This window comes from Mobula birostris, chromosome 3 (assembly GCF_030028105.1).
Source record: "Mobula birostris isolate sMobBir1 chromosome 3, sMobBir1.hap1, whole genome shotgun sequence".
Classification (NCBI taxonomy): Eukaryota; Metazoa; Chordata; class Chondrichthyes; order Myliobatiformes; family Myliobatidae; genus Mobula; species Mobula birostris.
In genome coordinates, this window is record NC_092372.1 from 115,360,044 (window position 1) to 115,381,540 (window position 21,497).

Genomic DNA, 21,497 nt, shown 5'->3' on the forward strand with positions numbered 1-21,497 from the left:
TTAGTATCAGTTGTGTGTCTGTGTGTGTTCAGTGTCAGTTGTGTGTCTGTGTTCAGTGTGAGTTGTGTATTTGTGTGTGTTTAGTGTCAGTTGTGTGTCTGTGTGTGTTCAGTGTCAGATGTGTGTCTGTGTTCAGTGTCAGTTGTGTGTCTGTGTGTGTTCAGTGTCAGATGTGTGTCTGTGTTCAGTGTCAGTTGTGTGTCTGTGTGTGTTCAGTGTCAGATGTGTGTCTGTGTTCAGTGTGAGTTGTGTCTGTCTGTGTTCAGTGTGAGTTGTGATTCTGTGTTCTGTGTGAGTTGTGTGTCTGTGTATGTTCAGTGTGAGTTGTGAGTCTGTGGGTTCAGTGTGAGTTGTGTATCTGTGTGTTCAGTGTGAGTTGTGTGTCTGTGTTCAGTGTGAGTTGTGTATCTGTGTTCAGTGTGAGTTGTGTGTCTGTGTTCAGTGTGAGTTGTGTATCTGTGTGTGTTCAGTGTCAGATGTGTGTGTGTTCAGTGTGAGTTGTGTCTGTCTGTGTTCAGTGTGAGTTGTGAATCTGTGTGTGTTCAGTGTGAGTTGTGTGTCTGTGTTCAGTGTGAGTTGTGTATCTGTGTGTGTTCAGTGTGAGTTGTGTGTCTGTCTGTGTGTTCAGTGTGAGTTGTGTGTCTGTGTTCAGTGTCAGTTGTGTGTCTGTGTTCAGTGTGAGTTGTGTATTTGTGTGTGTTTAGTGTCAGTTGTGTGTCTGTGTGTGTTCAGTGTCAGTTGTGTGTCTGTGTTCAGTGTGAGTTGTGTATTTGTGTGTGTTTAGTGTCAGTTGTGTGTCTGTGTGTGTTCAGTGTCAGATGTGTGTCTGTGTTCAGTGTCAGTTGTGTGTCTGTGTGTGTTCAGTGTCAGATGTGTGTCTGTGTTCAGTGTCAGTTGTGTGTCTGTGTGTGTTCAGTGTCAGATGTGTGTCTGTGTTCAGTGTGAGTTGTGTCTGTCTGTGTTCAGTGTGAGTTGTGATTCTGTGTTCTGTGTGAGTTGTGTGTCTGTGTATGTTCAGTGTGAGTTGTGAGTCTGTGGGTTCAATGTGAGTTGTGTATCTGTGTGTTCAGTGTGAGTTGTGTGTCTGTGTTCAGTGTGAGTTGTGTATCTGTGTTCAGTGTGAGTTGTGTGTCTGTGTTCAGTGTGAGTTGTGTATCTGTGTGTGTTCAGTGTCAGATGTGTGTGTGTTCAGTGTCAGTTGTGTATCTGTGTTCAGTGTGAGTTGTGTATCTGTGTGTGTTCAGTGTCAGTTGTGTATCTGTGTTCAGTGTGAGTTGTGTGTCTGTGTGTCCAGTGTCAGTTGTGTGTCTGTGTATGTTCAGTGTGAGTTGTGTGACTGTGTTCAGTGTGAGTTGTGTATCTGTGTGTGTTCAGTGTCAGTTGTGTATCTGTGTTCAGTGTGAGTTGTGTGTCTGTGTGTGTTCATTGTCAGTTGTGTGTCTGTGTGTGTTCAGTGTCAGATGTGTCTGTGTTCAGTGTGAGTTGTGAATCTGTGTTCAGTGTCAGTTGTGTGTCTGTGTGTTCAGTGTGAGTTGTGTGTCTGTGTGTGTTCAGTGTGAGTTGTGTGTTCACTGTCAGTTGTGTGTCTGTGTTCAGTGTGAGTTGTGTGTCTATCTGTGTGTTCAGTGTGAGTTGTGTGTCTGTGTGTTCAGTGTCAGTTGTGTGTCTGTGTTCAGTGTGAGTTGTGTCTGTCTGTGTTCAGTGTGAGTTGTGAATCTGTGTTCTGTGTGAGTTGTGTGTCTGTGTATGTTCAGTGTGAGTTGTGAGTCTGTGTGTTTAGTGTGAGTTGTGTATCTGTGTGTTCAGTGTCAGTTGTGTGTGTAGGTGTTCAGTGTGAGTTATGTGTCTGTCTGTATGTTCAGTGTGAGTTGTGTATCTGTGTGTCTTCAGTGTCAGTTGTGTGTCTGTGTGTGTTCAGTGTCAGTTGTGTGTCTGTGTGTGTTTAGTGTGAGTTGTGTGTCTGTTCAGTGTCAGTTTTGTGTCTGTCTGTGTTCAGTGTGAGCTGTGTATCTGTGTGTGTACAGTGTCAGTTGTGTATCTGTGTTCAGTGTGAGTTGTGTGTCTGTGTGTGTTCAGTGTCAGTTGTGTGTCTGTGTGTTCAGTGTCAGTTGTGTGTCTGTGTATGTTCAGTGTGAGTTGTGTGTCTGTGTTCAGTGTGAGTTGTGTATCTGTGTGTGTTCAGTGTCAGTTGTGTATCTGTGTTCAGTGTGAGTTGTGTGTCTGTGTGTGTTCAGTGTCAGTTGTGTGTCTGTGTGTTCAGTGTCAGTTGTGTGTCTGTGTGTTCAGTGTCAGTTGTGTGTCTGTGTGTGTTCAGTGTCAGTTGTGTGTCTGTCTGTTTTCAGTGTGAGTTGTGTGTCTGTGTTCAGTGTCAGTTGTGTGTCTGTGTATGTGTTCAGTGTGAGTTGTGTGTCTGTGTTCAGTGTCAGTTGTGTGTCTGTGTGTTCAGTGTCAGTTGTGTGTCTGTGTGTTCAGTGTCAGTTGTGTGTCTGTGTATGTTCAGTGTCAGTTGTGTGTCTGTGTGTGTTCAGTGTCAGTTGTGTGTCTCTGTGTTCAGTGTCAGTTGTGTGTCTGTGTATGTTCAGTGTGAGTTGTGTGTCTGTCTTTGTGTGTTCAGTGTGAGTTGTGTGTGTGTTCAGTGTCAGTTGTGTGTCTGTGTGTTCAGTGTCAGTTGTGTGTGTGTGTTTAGTGTGAGTTGTGTGTCTGTTCAGTGTGAGTTGTGTGTTTGTGTGTTCACTGTCAGTTGTGTGTCTGTGTTCAGTGTCAGTTGTGTGTCTGTGTTCAGTGTGAGTTGTGTGTCTGTCTGTGTGTTCAGTGTGAGTTGTGTGTCTGTGTTCAGTGTCAGTTGTGTGTCTGTGTTCAGTGTCAGTTGTGTGTCTGTCTGTGTGTTCAGTGTGAGTTGTGTGTCTGTGTTCAGTGTCAGTTGTGTGTCTGTGTTCAGTGTGAGTTGTGTATTTGTGTGTGTTTAGTGTCAGTTGTGTGTCTGTGTGTGTTCAGTGTCAGTTGTGTGTCTGTGTTCAGTGTGAGTTGTGTATTTGTGTGTGTTTAGTGTCAGTTGTGTGTCTGTGTGTGTTCAGTGTCAGATGTGTGTCTGTGTTCAGTGTCAGTTGTGTGTCTGTGTGTGTTCAGTGTCAGATGTGTGTCTGTGTTCAGTGTCAGTTGTGTGTCTGTGTGTGTTCAGTGTCAGATGTGTGTCTGTGTTCAGTGTGAGTTGTGTCTGTCTGTGTTCAGTGTGAGTTGTGATTCTGTGTTCTGTGTGAGTTGTGTGTCTGTGTATGTTCAGTGTGAGTTGTGAGTCTGTGGGTTCAGTGTGAGTTGTGTATCTGTGTGTTCAGTGTGAGTTGTGTGTCTGTGTTCAGTGTGAGTTGTGTATCTGTGTTCAGTGTGAGTTGTGTGTCTGTGTTCAGTGTGAGTTGTGTATCTGTTTGTGTTCAGTGTCAGATGTGTGTGTGTTCAGTGTGAGTTGTGTCTGTCTGTGTTCAGTGTGAGTTGTGAATCTGTGTTCTGTGTGAGTTGTGTGTCTGTGTATGTTCAGTGTGAGTTGTGAGTCTGTGTGTTCAGTGTGAGTTGTGTATCTGTGTGTTCAGTGTGAGTTGTGTGTCTGTGTTCAGTGTGAGTTGTGTGTCTGTGTTCAGTGTGAGTTGTGTATCTGTGTGTGTTCAGTGTGAGTTGTGTATCTGTGTGTTCAGTGTCAGTTGTGTGTCTGTGTGTTCAGTGTCGGTTGTGTGTGTAGGTGTTCAGTGTGAGTTATGTGTCTGTCTGTATGTTCAGTGTGAGTTGTGTATCTGTGTGTCTTCAGTGTCAGTTGTGTGTCTGTGTTCAGTGTCAGTTGTGTGTCTGTGTGTTCAGTGTCAGTTGTGTGTCTGTGTGTTCAGTGTCAGTTGTGTGTGTGTCTTTAGTGTGAGTTGTGTGTGTGTTCATTGTCAGTTGTGTGTCTGTATGTGTTCTGTGTGAGTTGTGTGTGTTCAGTGTCAGTTGTGTGTCTGTGTGTTCAGTGTCAGTTGTGTGTGTGTGTTTAGTGTGAGTTGTGTGTCTGTTCAGTGTCAGTTTTGTGTCTGTGTTCAGTGCGAGTTCTGTATCTGTGTGTGTTCAGTGTCAGTTGTGTATCTGTGTTCAGTGCGAGTTGTGTATCTGTGTGTGTTCAGTGTCAGTTGTGTATCTGTGTTCAGTGCGAGTTGTGTATCTGTGTGTGTTCAGTGTCAGTTGTGTATCTGTGTTCAGTGTGAGTTGTGTGTCTGTGTATGTTCAGTGTGAGTTGTGTGTCTGTGTGTGTTCAGTGTCAGTTGTGTGTCTGTCTGTGTTCAGTGTCAGTTGTGTGTCTGTGTATGTTCAGTGTGAGTTGTATGTCTGTCTTTGTGTGTTCAGTGTGAGTTGTGTGTGTGTTCAGTGTCAGTTGTGTGTCTGTGTGTTCAGTGTCAGTTGTGTGTGTGTGTGTTTAGTGTGAGTTGTGTGTATGTTCAGTGTCAGTTTTGTGTCTGTCTGTGTTCAGTGTGAGCTGTGTATCTGTGTATGTTCAGTGTCAGTTGTGTATCTGTGTGTGTTCAGTGTCAGTTGTGTATCTGTGTTCAGTGTGAGTTGTGTGTCTGTGTGTTCAGTGTCAGATGTGTGTCTGTGTATGTTCAGTGTGAGTTGTGTGTCTTTGTGTGTTCAGTGTGAGTTGTGCATCTGTGTGTTCAGTGTGAGTTGTGTATCTGTGTGTGTCCAGTGTCAGCTGTGTGTCTGTCTGTGTTCAGTGTCAGTTGTGTATCTGTGTGTTCAGTCTCAGTTATGTGTCTGTGTTCAGTGTCAGTTGTGTGTCTGTATGTTCAGTGTGAGCTGTGTATCTGTGTGTGTTCAGTGTCAGTTGTGTGTGTGTCTGTGTGTTCAGTGTGAGTTGTGTGTCTGTGTTCAGTGTGAGTTGTGTGTCTGTGTGTTCAGTGTCAGTTGTCTGTCTGTCTGTGTGTTCAGTGTCAGTTGTGTATCTGTGTGTGTGTTCAGTGTCAGTTGTGTGTCTGTGTTCAGTGTGAGTTGTGTATCTGTGTGTGTTCAGTGTCAGTTGTGTGTCTGTGTTCAGTGTGAATTGTGTCTGTCTGTGTTCAGTGTGAGTTGTGAATCTGTGTTCAGTGTCAGTTCTGTGTCTGTGTATGTTCAGTGTGAGTTGTGTATCTGTGTGTGTTCTGTGTGAGTTGTGTGTCTGTGTTCAGTGTCAGTTGTGCATCTGTGTGTTCAGTGTTAGTTGTGTGTGTAGGTGTTCAGTGTGAGTTATGTGTCTGTCTGTATGTTCGGTGTGAGTTGTGTGTCTGTGTTCAGTGTCAGTTGTGTGTGTGTGTTCAGTGTCAGTTGTGTGTCTGTGTTCAGTGTGAATTGTGTCTGTCTGTGTTCAGTGTGAGTTGTGAATCTGTGTTCAGTGTCAGTTCTGTGTCTGTGTATGTTCAGTGTGAGTTGTGTATCTGTGTGTTCAGTGTGAGTTGTGTGTCTGTCTGTGTTCAGTGTCAGTTGTGTGTCTGTGTGTTTAGTGTCAGTTTTGTGTCTGTCTGTGTTCAGTGTGAGTTGTGTGTGTGTTCAGTGTCAGTTGTGTGTCTGTGTGTTCATTGTCAGTTGTGTGTCCGTATGTGTTCAGTGTCAGTTGTGTATCTGTGTGTGTGTTCAGTGTCAGTTGTGTGTCTGTGTGTTCAGTGTCAGTTGTGTGTCTGTATATGTTCAGTGTGAGTTGTGTATCTGTGTTCAGTGTCAGTTGTGTGTGTGTGTTCAGTGTCAGTTGTGTGTCTGTGTTCAGTGTGAGTTGTGTATCTGTGTGTGTTCAGTGTCAGTTGTGTGTCTGTGTTCAGTGTGAATTGTGTCTGTCTGTGTTCAGTGTGAGTTGTGAATCTGTGTTCAGTGTCAGTTCTGTGTCTGTGTATGTTCAGTGTGAGTTGTGATCTGTGTGTGTTCTGTGTGAGTTGTGTGTCTGTGTTCAGTGTCAGTTGTGCATCTGTGTGTTCAGTGTTAGTTGTGTGTGTAGGTGTTCAGTGTGAGTTATGTGTCTGTCTGTATGTTCGGTGTGAGTTGTGTGTCTGTTCAGTGTCAGTTGTGTGTGTGTGTTCAGTGTCAGTTGTGTGTCTGTGTTCAGTGTGAATTGTGTCTGTCTGTGTTCAGTGTGAGTTGTGAATCTGTGTTCAGTGTCAGTTCTGTGTCTGTGTATGTTCAGTGTGAGTTGTGTATCTGTGTGTTCAGTGTGAGTTGTGTGTCTGTCTGTGTTCAGTGTCAGTTGTGTGTCTGTGTGTTTAGTGTCAGTTTTGTGTCTGTCTGTGTTCAGTGTGAGTTGTGTGTGTGTTCAGTGTCAGTTGTGTGTCTGTGTGTTCATTGTCAGTTGTGTGTCCGTATGTGTTCAGTGTCAGTTGTGTGTCTGTGTGTGTTCAGTGTCAGTTGTGTATCTGTGTTCAGTGTCAGTTGTGTGTCTGTGTGTGTTCAGTGTCAGTTGTGTGTCTGTGTGTGTTCAGTGTGAGTTGTGTGTCTGTGTGTTCAGTGTCAGTTGTGTGTCTGTCTGTTCAGTGTCAGTTGTGTGTCTGTGTGTTCAGTGTCAGTTGTGTATCTGTGTGTTCAGTGTCAGTTGTGTGTGTTCAGTGTCAGTTGTGTGTCTGTGTTCAGTGTGAATTGTGTCTGTCTGTGTTCAGTGTGAGTTGTGAATCTGTGTTCAGTGTCAGTTCTGTGTCTGTGTATGTTCAGTGTGAGTTGTGTATCTGTATGTTCAGTGTGAGTTGTGTGTCTGTGTTCAGTGTGAGTTGTGTATCTGTGTGTGTTCAGTGTGAGTTGTGTGTCTGTGTTCAGTGTGAGTTGTGTATCAGTGTGAGTTGTGTATCTGTGTGTTCAGTGTGAGTTGTGTGTCTGTGTGTGTTCAGTGTGAGTTGTGTATCTGTGTGTTCAGTGTCAGTTGTGTGTCTGTGTGTTCAGTGTCAGTTGTGTGTGTAGGTGTTCAGTGTGAGTTATGTGTCTGTATGTTCAGTGTGAGTTGTGTATCTGTGTGTCTTCAGTGTCAGTTGTGTCTGTGTGTGTTCATTGTCAGTTGTGTATCTGTGTGTTCAGTGTCAGTTGTGTGTCTGTCTGTTTTCAGTGTCAGTTGTGTGTCTGTGTTTAGTGTCAGTTTTGTGTCTGTCTGTGTTCAGTGTGAGTTGTGTGTGTGTTCAGTGTCAGTTGTGTGTCTGTGTGTTCATTGTCAGTTGTGTGTCCGTATGTGTTCAGTGTCAATTGTGTGTCTGTGTGTGTTCAGTGTTAGTTGTGTATCTGTGTTCAGTGTCAGTTGTGTATCTGTGTGTTCAGTGTCAGTTGTGTGTCTGTGTGTGTTCAGTGTCAGTTGTGTGTCTGTGTGTGTTCAGTGTCAGTTGTGTGTCTGTGTGTGTTCAGTGTGAGTTGTGTGTCTGTGTGTTCAGTGTCAGTTGTGTGTCTGTCTGTTCAGTGTCAGTTGTGTATCTGTGTGTTCAGTGTGAGTTGTGTATCTGTGTGTTCAGTGTCAGTTGTGTGTCTGTGTTCAGTGTCAGTTGTGTGTGTGTTCAGTGTCAGTTGTGTGTCTGTGTTCAGTGTGAATTGTGTCTGTCTGTGTTCAGTGTGAGTTGTGAATCTGTGTTCAGTGTCAGTTCAGTGTCTGTGTATGTTCAGTGTGAGTTGTGTATCTGTGTTCAGTGTGAGTTGTGTGTCTGTGTTCAGTGTGAGTTGTGTATCTGTGTGTGTTCAGTGTGAGTTGTGTGTCTGTGTTCAGTGTGAGTTGTGTATCTGTGTGTGTTCAGTGTGAGTTGTGTGTCTGTGTTCAGTGTGAGTTGTGTATCTGTGTGTGTTCAGTGTGAGTTGTGTGTCTGTGTGTGTTCAGTGTGAGTTGTGTATCTGTGTGTTCAGTGTCAGTTGTGTGTCTGTGTGTTCAGTGTCAGTTGTGTGTGTAGGTGTTCAGTGTGAGTTATGTGTCTGTCTGTATGTTCAGTGTGAGTTGTGTATCTGTGTGTCTTCAGTGTCAGTTGTGTCTGTGTGTTCATTGTCAGTTGTATATCTGTGTGTTCAGTGTCAGTTGTGTGTCTGTCTGTGTTCAGTGTCAGTTGTGTGTCTGTGTGTTTAGTGTCAGTTTTGTGTCTGTCTGTGTTCAGTGTGAGTTGTGTGTCTGTGTGTTCAGTGTCAGTTGTGTGTCTGTGTGTTCAGTGTCAGTTGTGTGTCTGTGTGTTCAGTGTGAGTTGTGTGTCTGTGTGTTCAGTGTCAGTTGTGTATCTGTGTGTTCAGTGTGAGTTGTGTGTCTGTTCAGTGTGAGTTGTGTGTCTGTTCAGTGTGAGTTGTGTGTCTGTGTGTTCAGTGTGAGTTGTGTGTCTGTGTTCAGTGTGAGTTGTGTATCTGTGTGTTCAGTGTGAGTTGTGTGTCTGTGTGTGTTCAGTGTGAGTTGTGTATCTGTGTGTTCAGTGTCAGTTGTGTGTCTGTGTGTTCAGTGTCAGTTGTGTGTCTGTCTGTTCAGTGTCAGTTGTGTATCTGTGTGTTCAGTGTCAGTTGTGTGTCTGTGTGTTCAGTGTGAGTTGTGTGTCTGTGTGTTCAGTGTGATTTGTGTATCTGTGTGTTCAGTGTGAGTTGTGTGTCTGTGTGTTCAGTGTGAGTTGTGTGTCTGTATGTGTTCAGTGTCAGTTGTGTGTGTGTTCAGTGTCAGTTGTGTATCTGTGTGTTCATTGTCAGTTTTGTGTCTGTGTGTGTTCAGTGTCAGTTGTCTGTGTGTGTGTTCAGTGTCAGTTGTGTGTCTGTGTAGGTGTTCTTATTCTTTAATATAACCATATAACAATTACAGCACGGAAACAGGCCATCTTGGCCCTTCTAGTCCGTGCCGAACTCTTACCCTTTCCTATTTCCACCGACCTGCACTCAGCCCATAACCCTCGATTCCTTTCCTGTCCATATATCTATCCTATTTAACTTTAAACGACAACATAGAACCTGCCTCAACTACTTCTGCTGGAAGCTCGTTCCACACAGCTACCACTCTCTGAGTAAAGAAGTTCCCCCTCATGTTACCCCTAAACTTTTGTCCTCTAATTCTCAACCCATGCCCTCTTGTTTGAATCTTCCCCACTCTCAGTGGAAAATGTCTAACCACGTCAACTCTATCAATCCCCTCATAATTTTAAACACCTCTATCAGGTCTCCCCTCAACCTTATACGCTCCAAAGAATGAAGACCTAACTTGTTCAACCTTTCTCTGTGACTTAGGAGGTGAAACCCAGGCAACATTTTAGTAAACCTCCTCTGTACTTTCTCAATTTTATTGACATCTTTCCTATAATTCGGTGACCAGAACTGTACACAATACTCCAAATTCGGCCTCACCAATGCCTTATACAAATTCAACATTACATCCCAACTCCTATACTCAATGCTCTGATTAATAAAGGCCAGCATACCAAAAGCTTTCTTCACCACCCTATCCACATGAGATTCCACCTTCAGGGAACTATGCACCAGTATTCCTAGATCTCTCTGTTCTACAGCATTCTTCAATGCCCAACCATTTACCATGTATGTCCTATTTTGATTAGTTCTACCAAAATGTAGCACCTCACATTTTTCAGCATTAAACTGCATCTGCCATCTTTCTGCCTAGTGTGAGTTGTGTGTGTGTGTGTGTTCAGTGTGAGTTGTATGTCTGTGTAGGTGTTCAGTATGAGTTATGTGTCTGTGTATCTGTGTGTTCATTGTCAGTTGTGTGTTCGTGTGGGTTGTGTGCATGTGTGTGTGTGTGTGTCAGTGAAATCTGTGTCTGCACTCAGCAGCAGCCACCTTCAGAGACTGGGCTCTGCCTGTCCACAGTAACACCAAGACTCGCTGTAACCCCCTCACCCTACAGCTCTCATCTCTACCCAAAACATTGTACCTCCAAATTAATCCTCTCTGCCCCTCCCTCTGCCCATTCTTCCTCCTCCTACCCTCACCCACTACAACCACAACCCCTCGTGCTCTTCCTAATCCCCACGCACAAATATGTCCTCCCCATTGACTCCTCGTCATCCCTTCAACCCCCACACCTTTCCTCTACCCACTTTCCCACCTACTCCTCTCCCATTTCACCCTCCTCTCCCATTCCAACCTCTTTGCTTCATCTCTCCTGTCCCATCTCCATCCCCTCTCTCCCGCCCCGTCCCCTCCCCTCTCTCCCGCCCCGTCCCATCCCCTACCCCCTCTCACGTCCCCTCCCCTCTCTCCCGTCCCATCCCCTCCCCTCTCTCCCGTCCCATCCCCTCCCCTCTCTCCCGTCCCATCCCCTCCCCTCTCTCCCGTCCCATCCCCTCCCCTCTCTCCCATCCCATCTCTATCCCGTCTCTCCCGTCCCATCTCCTCCCCTCTCTCCCGCCCCATCCCCTCCCTTCTCTCCCGTCCCCTCCACTACCCTTTCTCTCGTCCCCTCCCCTCTCTCCCGTCCCCTCCCCTCTCTCCCCCGTCCCCTCCCCTCTCCCCTCCCCTCTCTCCCATCCCATCTCCATCCCACCTCCCCTCTCCCGTCCCCTCCCCTCTCCCGTCCTCTCCTCTGTCCCGTCCCCTCCCCTCTCTCCCATCCCATCTCCTCCCCTCCTGTCCATCCCGTCTCCTCCCCTCTCTCCCGTCCCCTCCCCTCTCTCCTGTCCCGTCCCCTCCCCTCTCTCCCGTCCCGTCCCCTCCCCTCTCTCCCGTCCCGTCCCCTCCCCTCTCTCCCGTCCCATTCCCTCCCCTCTCCCGTCCCCTCCCTTCTCTCCCATCTCCTCCCCTCTCTCCCATTCCATCTCCATCCCATCTCTCCCGTCCCATCTCCTCGCCTCTCTCCCATCCCATCTCCTCCCCTCTCTCCCGTCCCATCTCCTCTCCTCTCTTCCGTCCCCTCCCCTCTCTCCCATCCCATCTCTCCTGTCCCAACCCCTCCCCTCTCCCGTCCCCTCCCCACTCTCCCGTCCCATCTCCTTCCCTCTCTTCCGTCCCCTCCCCTCTCTCCCATCTCATCTCTCCTGTCCCAACCCCTCCCCTCTCTCCCGTCCCCTCCCCTCTCTCCCATCTCCTCCCCTCTCTCCCGTCTCCTCCCCTCTCTCCCATCCCATCTCCATCCCATCTCTCCCGTCCCATCTCCTCCCCTCTCTCCCGTCCCATCTCCTCCCCTCTCTCCCGTCCCATCCCCTCCCCTCTCTCCCATCCCCTCCTCCCCTCTCTCCCGTCCCCTACCCTCCCCTCTCTCCCGTCCCCTACCCTCCCCTCTCTCCCGTCCCCTACCCTCCCCTCTCCCATCCCCTCCCGTCTCTCCCATCTCCTCCTCTCTCTCCCATCTCCTCCCCTCTCTCCTGTCCCGTCCCCTCCCCTCTCTCCCGCCCCATTCCCTCCCCTCTCCCGTCCCCTCCCCTCCCCTCTCCCGTCCCCTCCCCTCTCTCCCATCTCCTCCCCTCTCTCTCATCTCCTCCCCTCTCTCCCGTCCCATCTCCATCCCATCTCTCCCGTCCCATCTCCTCCCCTCTCTCCCGTCCCATCTCCTCCCCTCTCTCCCGTCCCATCCCCTCCCCTCTCTCCCATCCCCTCCTCCCCTCTCTCCCGTCCCCTACCCTCCCCTCTCTCCCGTCCCCTACCCTCCCCTCTCCCATCCCCTCCCGTCTCTCCCATCTCCTCCTCTCTCTCCCATCTCCTCCCCTCTCTCCTGTCCCGTCCCCTCCCCTCTCTCCCGCCCCATTCCCTCCCCTCTCCCGTCCCCTCCCCTCCCCTCTCCCGTCCCCTCCCCTCTCTCCCATCTCCTCCCCTCTCTCTCATCTCCTCCCCTCTCTCCCGTCCCATCTCCATCCCATCTCTCCCGTCCCATCTCCTCCCATCTCTCCCGTCCCATCCCCTCCCCTCTTTCCTGTCCCCTCCTCTCCCCTTTCTCCCGTCCCCTCCCCTCCCTCCCGTCCCATCCCCTCCCCCTTTCCCCTCCCCTCCCCCCCGTCCCATCCCCTCCCTCCCCCACCTCCCCCTCACCCACCCACTCCCACCCACCAATCCCTTTCTCCCGTCCCATCCCCTCCCCTCCCTCCCGTCCCATCCCCTCCCTCCCCCACCTCCCCCTCACCCACCCACTCCCACCCACCAATCCCTTTCTCCCGTCTCATCCCCTCCCCTCCTTCCCCTCCCCTCCCCTCCCTTCCTCGCCTCCCCCTCACCCACCCACTCCCACCCACCAATCCCTTTCTCCTGTCCCATCCCCTCCCCTCCCTCCCCCACCTCCCCCTCACCCACCCACTCCCACCCACCAATCCCTTTCTCCCGTCTCATCCCCTCCCCTCCCCTCCCTTCCTCGCCTCCCCCTCACCCACCCACTCCCACCCACCAATCCCTTTCTCCTGTCCCATCCCCTCCCCTCCCTCCCCCACCTCCCCCTCACCCACCCACTCCCACCCACCAATCCCTTTCTCCCGTCTCATCCCCTCCCCTCCCCTCCCTTCCTCGCCTCCCCCTCACCCACCCACTCCCACCCACCAATCCCTTTCTCCTGTCCCATCCCCTCCCCTCCCTCCCCCACCTCCCCCTCACCCACCCACTCCCACCCACCAATCCCTTTCTCCCGTCTCATCCCCTCCCCTCCCCTCCCTTCCTCGCCTCCCCCTCACCCACCCACTCCCACCCACCAATCCCTTTCTCCTGTCCCATCCCCTCCCCTCCCTCCCCCACCTCCCCCTCACCCACCCACTCCCACCCACCAATCCCTTTCTCCCGTCTCATCCCCTCCCCTCCCCTCCCTTCCTCGCCTCCCCCTCACCCACCCACTCCCACCCACCAATCCCTTTCTCCTGTCCCATCCCCTCCCCTCCCTCCCCCACCTCCCCCTCACCCACCCACTCCCACCCACCAATCCCTTTCTCCTGTCCCATCCCCTCCCCTCCCTCCCCCACCTCCCCCTCACCCACCCACTCCCACCCACCAATCCCTTTCTCCCTCCACAGAGCAGGACCACATCTCCTACTACGTCTCAGTGAATGAGCCCACCTTCTCGACGTGGCTGGTGCAGTTCGTCCTCACCAACCTTACCGGATACGTCACCAACTTCACCGAGGAGGAGTGCCGGCACGCTGATCCCAAAGCAGAGGTGAGTACCTCTCCATCATCCGTGCATCATGTCCCTGTCGCGCTCTCCGTCTGCAGCTCCTCCGCCTCCGGCCAGCCCCCGTTCTCAGCTCTCCGCGTCCACCACTGCCGTCCGTCCAGCCAGCCTCACCCTCTCTTGTTTCCCGCCCGCAGTTCTTCGATTACGTCTGGGTGCAGGGCTGGCGGGCAGAGAACGCGAGTGAGCCCACCCCACGCTGTGTGCGCACCCACGTCTGGCTGAAACGAGCCCGCTCCCCGGCCTTTGAGCTGCATGACTGGGCTTCCACTGAGTACTCCACCTGGACGGAGAGCCGCTGGCAGAAGATTGGTGCCCGCATCTTCCTGGTGGCCAGCCGGGAGCTGGAGGTGGGTCCCCCCCTTCCGCCGCTTCCCCCTTCACCCGCTTCCTCCTCCCCCCTTCCCCCCCCCACTCCCCCCCTTTCCAGTTTCCCAACAACCCCCTGCTCCACTGGTTTTGTCTCTCCCAGGACAAGCGCTGAAGAGCAGGCTGCACGCCACTGATGATTCTGAGGGGGAATGGCTGCACAGTAATGTGATGGTTGGCAGAACACGATTGTGGTTCAGTTCCCGCTGCTGTCTGTCAGGAGTCTAAGGTCTCCCTGTGACCGTCTGGGTTCTGTCTGGATTCTGCAGTTTCCTCCCACGGACTACAGATGTACAAGTTCGGCTTAGTGAGTTGTGGGCATGCGATGTTGGTGCTGGACGCACAGTACCAATCTTTATCATCCTGAGCCAGGCTCCTGATGCCAATCTTTATTATCCTGAGCCAGGCTCCCGATGCCAGTCTTTATCAATAGACAATAGGTGCAGGAGTAGGCCATTCGGCCCTTCAAGCCAGCACCACCATTCACTGTGATCATGGCTGATCATCCACAATCAGTATCCTGTTCCTGCCTTATCCCCATAACCTTTGATTCCGCTATCTTTAAGAGCTCTATCCATCTCTTTTTTGAAAGCATCCAGAGACTTGGCCTCCACTGCCTTCTGGGGCAGAGCATTCCACATATTCACCACTCTCTGGGTGAAACAGTTTTTCCTCAACTCCGTTCTAAATGGCCTACCCCTTATTCTTAAACTGTAGCCTCTGGTTCTGGACTCACCCATCAGTGGGAACATGCTTTCTGCCTCCAGCATGTCCAATCCCTTAATAATCTAATATGTTTTAATCAGATCCCCTCTCATCCTTCTAAATTCCAGTGTATACAAGCCCAGTCACTCCAATCTTTCAACATATGACAGTCCCGCCATCCCGGGAATTAACCTTGTGAACCTACGTTGCCCTGTCTCAATAGCAAGAATGTCCTTCCTCAAATTTGGAGACCAAAACTGCACACAATACTCCAGGTGTGGTCTCTCCAGGGCCCTTTCCAACTGCAGAAGGACGTCTTTGCTCCTATACTCAATCCTCCTTGTTATGAAGGCCAGCATGCCATTAGCTTTCTTCACTGCCTGCTGTACCTGCATGCTTGCTTTCAGTGACTGATGTACAAGAACACCTAGATCTCGTTGTGCTTCCCCTTTTCCTAACTTGACACCATTCAGATAGTAATCTGCCTTCCTGTTCTTACCACCAAAGTGTATAACCTCACATTTATCCACGTTAAACTGCATCTGCCATGCATCTGCCCACTCACCCAGCCTGTCCAAGTCACCCTGCATCCTCATAACATCCTCCTCACATTTCACACTGCCACCCAGCTTTGTGTCATCTGCAAATTTACTAATGTTACTTATAATCCCTTCATCTAAATCATTAATATATATTGTAAACAGCTGCGGTCCCAGCACTGAACCCTGCGGTACCCCACTGGTCACCGCCCGCCATTCCGAAAGGGACCCGTTAATCGCTACTCTTTGTTTCCTGTCAGCCAGCCAATTTTCAATCCATGTCAGTACTCTGCCCCCATTACCATGTGCCCTGATTTTGCCCACTAATCTCCTATGTGGGACTTTAGAAAAGGCTTTCTGAAAGTCCAGGTACACTACATCCACTGGCTCTCCCTTGTCCATTTTCATAGTTACATCCTCAAAAATTCCAGAAGGTTCGTCAAGCACGATTTCCACTTCGTAAATCCATGCTGACTCGGACCAATCTTGTTACTGCTATCCAGATGTGTCGTAATTTCATCTTCTATAATTGACTCCAGCATCTTTCCCACCACCGACGTCAGGCTAACCGTCTATAATTCCTTGTTTTCTCTCTTCCTCGCTTCTTGAAGAGAGGGACAACATTAGCCACCCTCCAATCCACAGGAACTGATCCTGAATCTATAGAACATTGGAAAATGATTACCAATGCATCCACGATTTCTAAAGCCACCTCCTTAAGTACCCTGGGATACAGACCATCAGGTCCTGGGGACTTATCAGCCTTCAGACCCAAGTCTATCCAACACCATTTCCTGCCTAATATAAATTTCCTTCAGTTCATCCATTACCCTAAGTCCTTTGGCCACTATTATATCTGGGAAATTGCTTGCGTCTTCCCTAGTGAAGACAGATCCAAAGTACCTATTCAATTTGTCTGCCATTTCCTTGTTCCCCATAATAAATTCACCCGTTTCTGTCTTCAAGGGCCCAATTTTGGTCTTAACATTTTTTTTCCTTTTCACATACCTAAAGAAGCTTTTACTATCCTCCTTTATATTCTTGGCTAGTTTACCTTCGTACCTCATTTTTTCTCTGCGTATTGCCTTTTTAATTACCTTCTGTTGCTCTTTAAAAGTTTCCCAATCCTCTGGCTTCCCACTCACCTTTGCTATGTTATACTTCTTCTCTTTTATTTTTATACTGTCATTACTTCCCTTGTCAGCCACGGCCTCCCCTTACTCCCCTTAGGATCCTTCTTTCTCTTTGGAATGAACTGATCCTGCACCTTCCGCATTATTCCCAGAAACACTTGCCATTGCTGTTCCACTGTCATCCCTGCTAGGGTATTGTTCCATTGAACTTTGGCCAGCTCCTCCCTCATAGCACCATAGTTCCCTTTGTTCAACTGTAATACTGACACTTCCGAGTTTCCCTTCTCCCTCTCAAATTGTAGATTAAAACTTATCATATTATGGTCACTACCTCCTAATGGCTCCTTTACCTCAAGGTCCTTGATCAAATCTGGTTCATTGCACAACACTAAATCTAGAATTGTGTTCTCTCTTGTAGGCTCCAGTACAAGCTGTTCTAAGAATCCATCTCGGAGGGACTCCACAAACTCCCTTTCTTGGGGTCCAGTACCAACCTGATTCCTCCGGTCTACCTGCATGTTGAAATCCCCCATAACAACTGTAGCATTACCTTTGCGACATGCCAATTTTAACGCTTGATTCAACCTACACCCTACATCCAGACTACTATTGGGGGGCCTGTAGATAACTCCCATTAGGGTCTTTCTACCCTTAGAATTTCTCAGTTCTATCCATACTGACTCTACGTCTCCTGATTCTATGTCCCCCCTCGCAAGGGACTGAATATCGTTCCTCACCAACAGAGCGACCCCACCCCCTCTGCCCATCAGTCTGTCCTTTCGATAGGACGCATCTCCTTGAATATTCATATCCCAGGCCCTGTCCACTTGAAGCCATGTCTCTGTTATTCCCACAACATCATACTTACCAATTTCCAACTGTGCCTCAAGCTCATCCACTTTATTTCTTATACTCCGTGCATTCATATACAATACTTTTAATTCATTACTCCCCTCAACTCCCATATCAATTCCTATTTCACTTGGCCATACTGTACGATCCCTTCTTGAGCTTTCTGCTCTGTTGATTCTGCTGTCGTCTTAACTTTTCTTATTCTCACTTTCCCTTTATCTCCATCCTTATGGTTCCAGTTCGTTCCCCCGCCCCCACTACTTTGTTTAAACACACCTGCGTTGCAGAGGCAAACCTGCCTGCCAGAATGCTGGTGCCCCGCTTATTAAGGAGCAACCCGTCCCTTTTGTACAATTCATCCTTACCCTGAAACATACCCCAATGGTCCAAGAATGTAAATCCTTGCTTCCTGCACCAGTTCCTCAGCCACACATTCAGATCCATTATCTCCCTGTTCTTGCCCACTCCAGCACGAGGAACTGGAAGCAAACCGGAGATAACCACCCTGGAAGTCCTGCTTTTCAACCTTCTTCCGAGTTCTCTGAAGTCACGCTGTAGAATGTCTTTCCTCTTCTTCCCCATGTCATCTGTGCCGACATGCACCACCACTTCCCGATGTTCACCCTCACGCTGGAGGATTCCCTGCAATCAGTCCGTGATATCCTGGATCCCGGCACCAGGGAGGCAACACACCATCCTTAAATCTCGTCTGTTGCCACAGAAACTCCTTTCTGTACGTCTCACTATGGAGTCCCCTACTACCTCGGCTCTGCCTGACGTCTGTCTCCTCGGCTTTGCCTCAGCGCCAATTTTCGACTCGCAGACCTGCCCGCCTCTCAGACTGGCACGTCTTCTGTCCCAACAGCTTCCAAGAGGGAGAACCTGTTTACGAGAAGCACATCTCCCGGGGTCTCGTGTACTTCAAGCATTCTTTCCTTCCTCAACATCGTCCCCCTTCTCTCTTCCGGTATCCTGGGTGTAACGACCTCACTGTAGGTCCTGTCCCGAAAACTCTCGTTCTCCCAGATGAGCCTGAGGTCATCCAGTTTCCTCTCCAGTGCTGCAACACGGTCAGAAGCTGAATCTGGACACATTTTCCACAGGTGTAGGAGCCAAGGGCACCATTAGTACACATCATGCAGGCAGCACACTGAATCAGCCTAGCGGTCATTTCCTCACCACTTCTCCCCCTCTCCAACTGTGGCGTAGTCTCCTCTCTCAGCCTCCTCACCGAAAACATCCTGTGCCAGGCTCCCGATGCCAGTCTTTAGCAGTATACTAACTGCTCAGTCACCGTGCCGCACAAAGTGGCCGGGATACCTGCATTTTGGGGCACCACAATTGCCCAGAGCTCTGGTGTTCAATTTAAAATTGAATTTCTTATCAAAGTCCATGAGATTTGTTTCCTTCCAGGCATTTCTGAAAATTAATTTTGATGATATCCGGGGTTGAGTTGGAGGGCCTGTGGGTGACAGTACAATGTCTGGGACAGTCTCGTTGAAGTACAAGATCTGCTGTTGCCTTGGTCAATGTGAGAGGAGGCTCCCGTACAGTCGAGAGGGGCCGAGTGGCAGTCCCTCAGTCCTGAGCGCGTTGGAGGTGGTGTTGTACATCGTTGCTAAACTTCCTTCCCTTCCCTTCCCTGCAGATCATCACGCTGGTGACCGGAGTTGCTGTGCTCCTCGTCTCAATGGTCCTCATCTACTTCCTCAACGCCAAGTCCAACGTGCTCTTCTCCGGACCCCGGGAGCAGAGCTCGGTCACCTACTGATCGAGGGCAGTGAGGGGAACAAACAGAATAGTGAGGAGGGAGTTATTGTAATGGTGGGGAGTGGGTGGGTGGATGAGGGGGAGCGTGGGTGTGTTTGTGTGTGTGTGTGTTCAGAGAGTGAGAGAATGGTGAGGAGGGAGTTATTGTAATGGTGGGGAGTGGGTGGGTGGATGAGGGAGAGCGTGGGTGTGTTTGTGTGCATGTGTGTTCAGAGAGTGAGAGAATGGTGAGGAGGGAGTTATTGTAATGGTGGGGAGTGGGTGGGTGGATGAGGGGGAGCGTGGGTGTGTTTGTGTGCGTGTGTGTTCAGAGAGTGAGAGAATGGTGAGGAGGGAGTTATTGTAATGGTGGGGAGTGGGTGGGTGTATGAGGGGGAGCGTGGGTGTGTTTGTGTGTGTGTGTGTTCAGAGAGTGAGAGAATGGTGAGGAGGGAGTTATTGTAATGGTGGGGAGTGGGTGGGTGTATGAGGGGGAGCGTGGGTGTGTTTGTGTGCGTGTGTGTTCAGAGAGTGAGAGAATGGCATTGAGAGTGAGGAGGGAGTTATTGTAATGGTGGGAAAGTGAACGAGGGGTGAGAATGGGCTTTATTATTGCCAGGGAGGGTGTGGATGGCAATAGGGGGAAGATTGGTGACTTAAGGAAACATTGCTATAGCTGTGTTGGGTGTGTTTTGTCTTCCTGGAGACTGGCGGAGGCAGGGATGGGACAAAATTTGGCATCTAGCAGCTCCAGGTTGAGAGCATTGCCCTCTGCTGCAAATGGCTGCCTCCTCCCCCCCCCCCCCGAGCGCACACAAATTAAAAAGAGCCCATCCTGAGGAATGCCCTGATGCCCTGCTCAGAATGGTAGCCCCCCCCCACACCCCTCTGAGGAATGCAGAAATCAAAAGGGGCATCAACCACCCCACTGATGGCTGCTGCCCCAGAGAGGGGGCAGATGAAAACGGGGTCACTACTCACACCGGCCACGGAAGGGCACCAAGTGGGTTGTCCTCTCACACATGGGAAAATGGATGTCAGGGATCATTGGAGATATTCAGCAAGAAGCGATCAAACTTTGTTGTTCAAAGCTTCGCAGAGTATGCTGGGCAGATTGCCAGGCCTGAGGTTCACAGCAGATCATGATAGAATGTGTTCTGATGTCTTAATAATGGAAATAAAGATAACAGTCGATCTCCAACCAATGGTTTAAATCAATACCTATTCTTTTCTTGCTGGAGTCTCCTTCGGCTGTGGTTTGACTGCTGCAGTTCTGGTATCAGACTCTGGGGGCGATGCATTCTCAGGAAGGGCTGTGTCTGTCTCCCTGGTCAACGTGACAGCTGCTCAAGTTGCCACTCTGCTTTCTCTCACTTGTTGGCCCTCCTCTGACACGTAGCAAGATACTTCTTTCAAAGTTCATAGTAAATTTATTATCAAACTACATGTATGGCACCAAATACAGCCCTGAAATGGCTTTTCTTACAGGCAATCACAGTAAATACAAGCACTACAGAATTAATGAAAGACTACACCCAACAGAACAGTCAATGTGCAAACAAAAAGCAACACACTGTATAAGGTACAAAAGCAAGAGAAAATTAATGATAATAAATAAATGAGCAGAACATGAAGTAAAGAGTTCTTGAGCGTAAGTCCAGGTCAGTGATGGGGCAAGTGAAGCTATCCCCTCTGGGAGATGTGAGTTCTGAGGCTCCTGTACCACTTTCCTGATAGTTGAGGGGTAATAACTGGTCCTGAACCTGGTGGTGCAGGTCTTGAGGCTCCTGTATCTGCTTCCTGATGACAGCAGCGAGAAGAGAGCATGGCCTGGGTGGTGAGAGTCCTTCATGATGGATGCTGCTTTCGGCGACGGCACTCCATGTAGATGTTTGGGGGGAGGGCTTTACCTGTGATGGACTGGGTCATATTCACTACATCATGTTGGATTTTCTACTCAAGACCATTGGTGTTTCTATACCAGGCTGTGACGCAACCAGTCAATATACTCTCCACCACACATCTATAGAAGTTTGTCAAAGTTTCAGATGTCATGACAAATCTTCACAAACTTCTAAGGAAGTAGAGGTGCTGTTGTGCTTTCTTCATAATGACATTTACATGCAGGGCTCAGGAGAGGTCTTCTGAAATGATGGCAACACACATCAAAGTTGCTGGTGAACGCAGCAGGCCAGGCAGCATCTCTAGGAAGAGGTGCAGTCGACGTTTCAGGCCGAGACCCTTCGTCAGGACTAACTGAAGGAAGAGTTAGTAAGAGATTTGAAAGTGGGAGGGGGAGGGGGAGATCCAAAATGATAGGAGAAGACAGGAGGGGGAGGGATGGAGCCAAGAGCTGGACAGGTGATTGGCAAAAGAGATACGAGAGGATCATGGGACAGGAGGTCCGGGGAGAAAAACGGGGGGGGGGTGGAATCCAGAGGGGTATAGTCAGAGGGAGAAAAAGGAGAGTGAGAGAAAGAATGTGTGTATAAAAATAAATAACGGATGGGGTACAAGGGGGAGGTGGGGCATTAATGGAAATTAGAGAAGTCAATGTTCAAGCCCTCAAATAATGTTTTTCATTCTGTTCCTATCATCAAATCATTACACAGTGTTTTGAGGCGGAACAAGGTGAAACAAAACAGAATGCAGAGTAAAGAGTAACAGTGGCTCACTGAGAAAGTGCAGTAAGGTGCAAGGTGAAGAGTCCAGCCTGTCTGTTGCACTGGGGATCCATTTCAACAGCAGGATAGAAGCTGTCCTTCAGCCTGGTGGGACATGCTTTCAGGCTTTTCTATCGCCTGCCTGACTGGAGAGGGGCAAAGAGAGGATGCCTGGGGTGGGTGAAGTCTTTGATTCTGCTGGCTGCTTTACCAAGGCAGAGAGAGTCCATGGAGGCCAGGCTGGTTACGACTCTCTGCGGTTTCTTGCGCTCTCGTGCAGAGCGGTGGCCGTAGCGGGACGTGGTGCATCGGGAGAGGGTGCTTTCCGTGGAGCGTCAGTGGAAATTGGAGAGGGCCAACAGGGACAGGCAATTTTCTTCAGCCTCCTGAGGTGTTGGTGAGCTTCCTTGGCTGTAACATCAACGTGGAACAGGGT

At 49.4% G+C, this 21,497-nt stretch overlaps 1 protein-coding gene across 1 annotated transcript in view; it reads left to right on the plus strand.

Annotated features, from left to right (window-relative positions):
- Positions 1–19,603, plus strand: part of ncstn (nicastrin) — a 93,165-nt gene extending 73,562 nt beyond the window's left edge. The window contains exons 15-17 of the mRNA XM_072253228.1: positions 12,894–13,036; positions 13,189–13,401; positions 18,298–19,603. Coding sequence (XP_072109329.1) covers positions 12,894–13,036; positions 13,189–13,401; positions 18,298–18,420 — 479 coding nt within the window. The 3' untranslated portion in view covers positions 18,421–19,603. The remainder of the gene's footprint in view (positions 1–12,893; positions 13,037–13,188; positions 13,402–18,297) is intronic.
- The last annotated feature ends 1,894 nt before the right edge of the window (positions 19,604–21,497 follow it).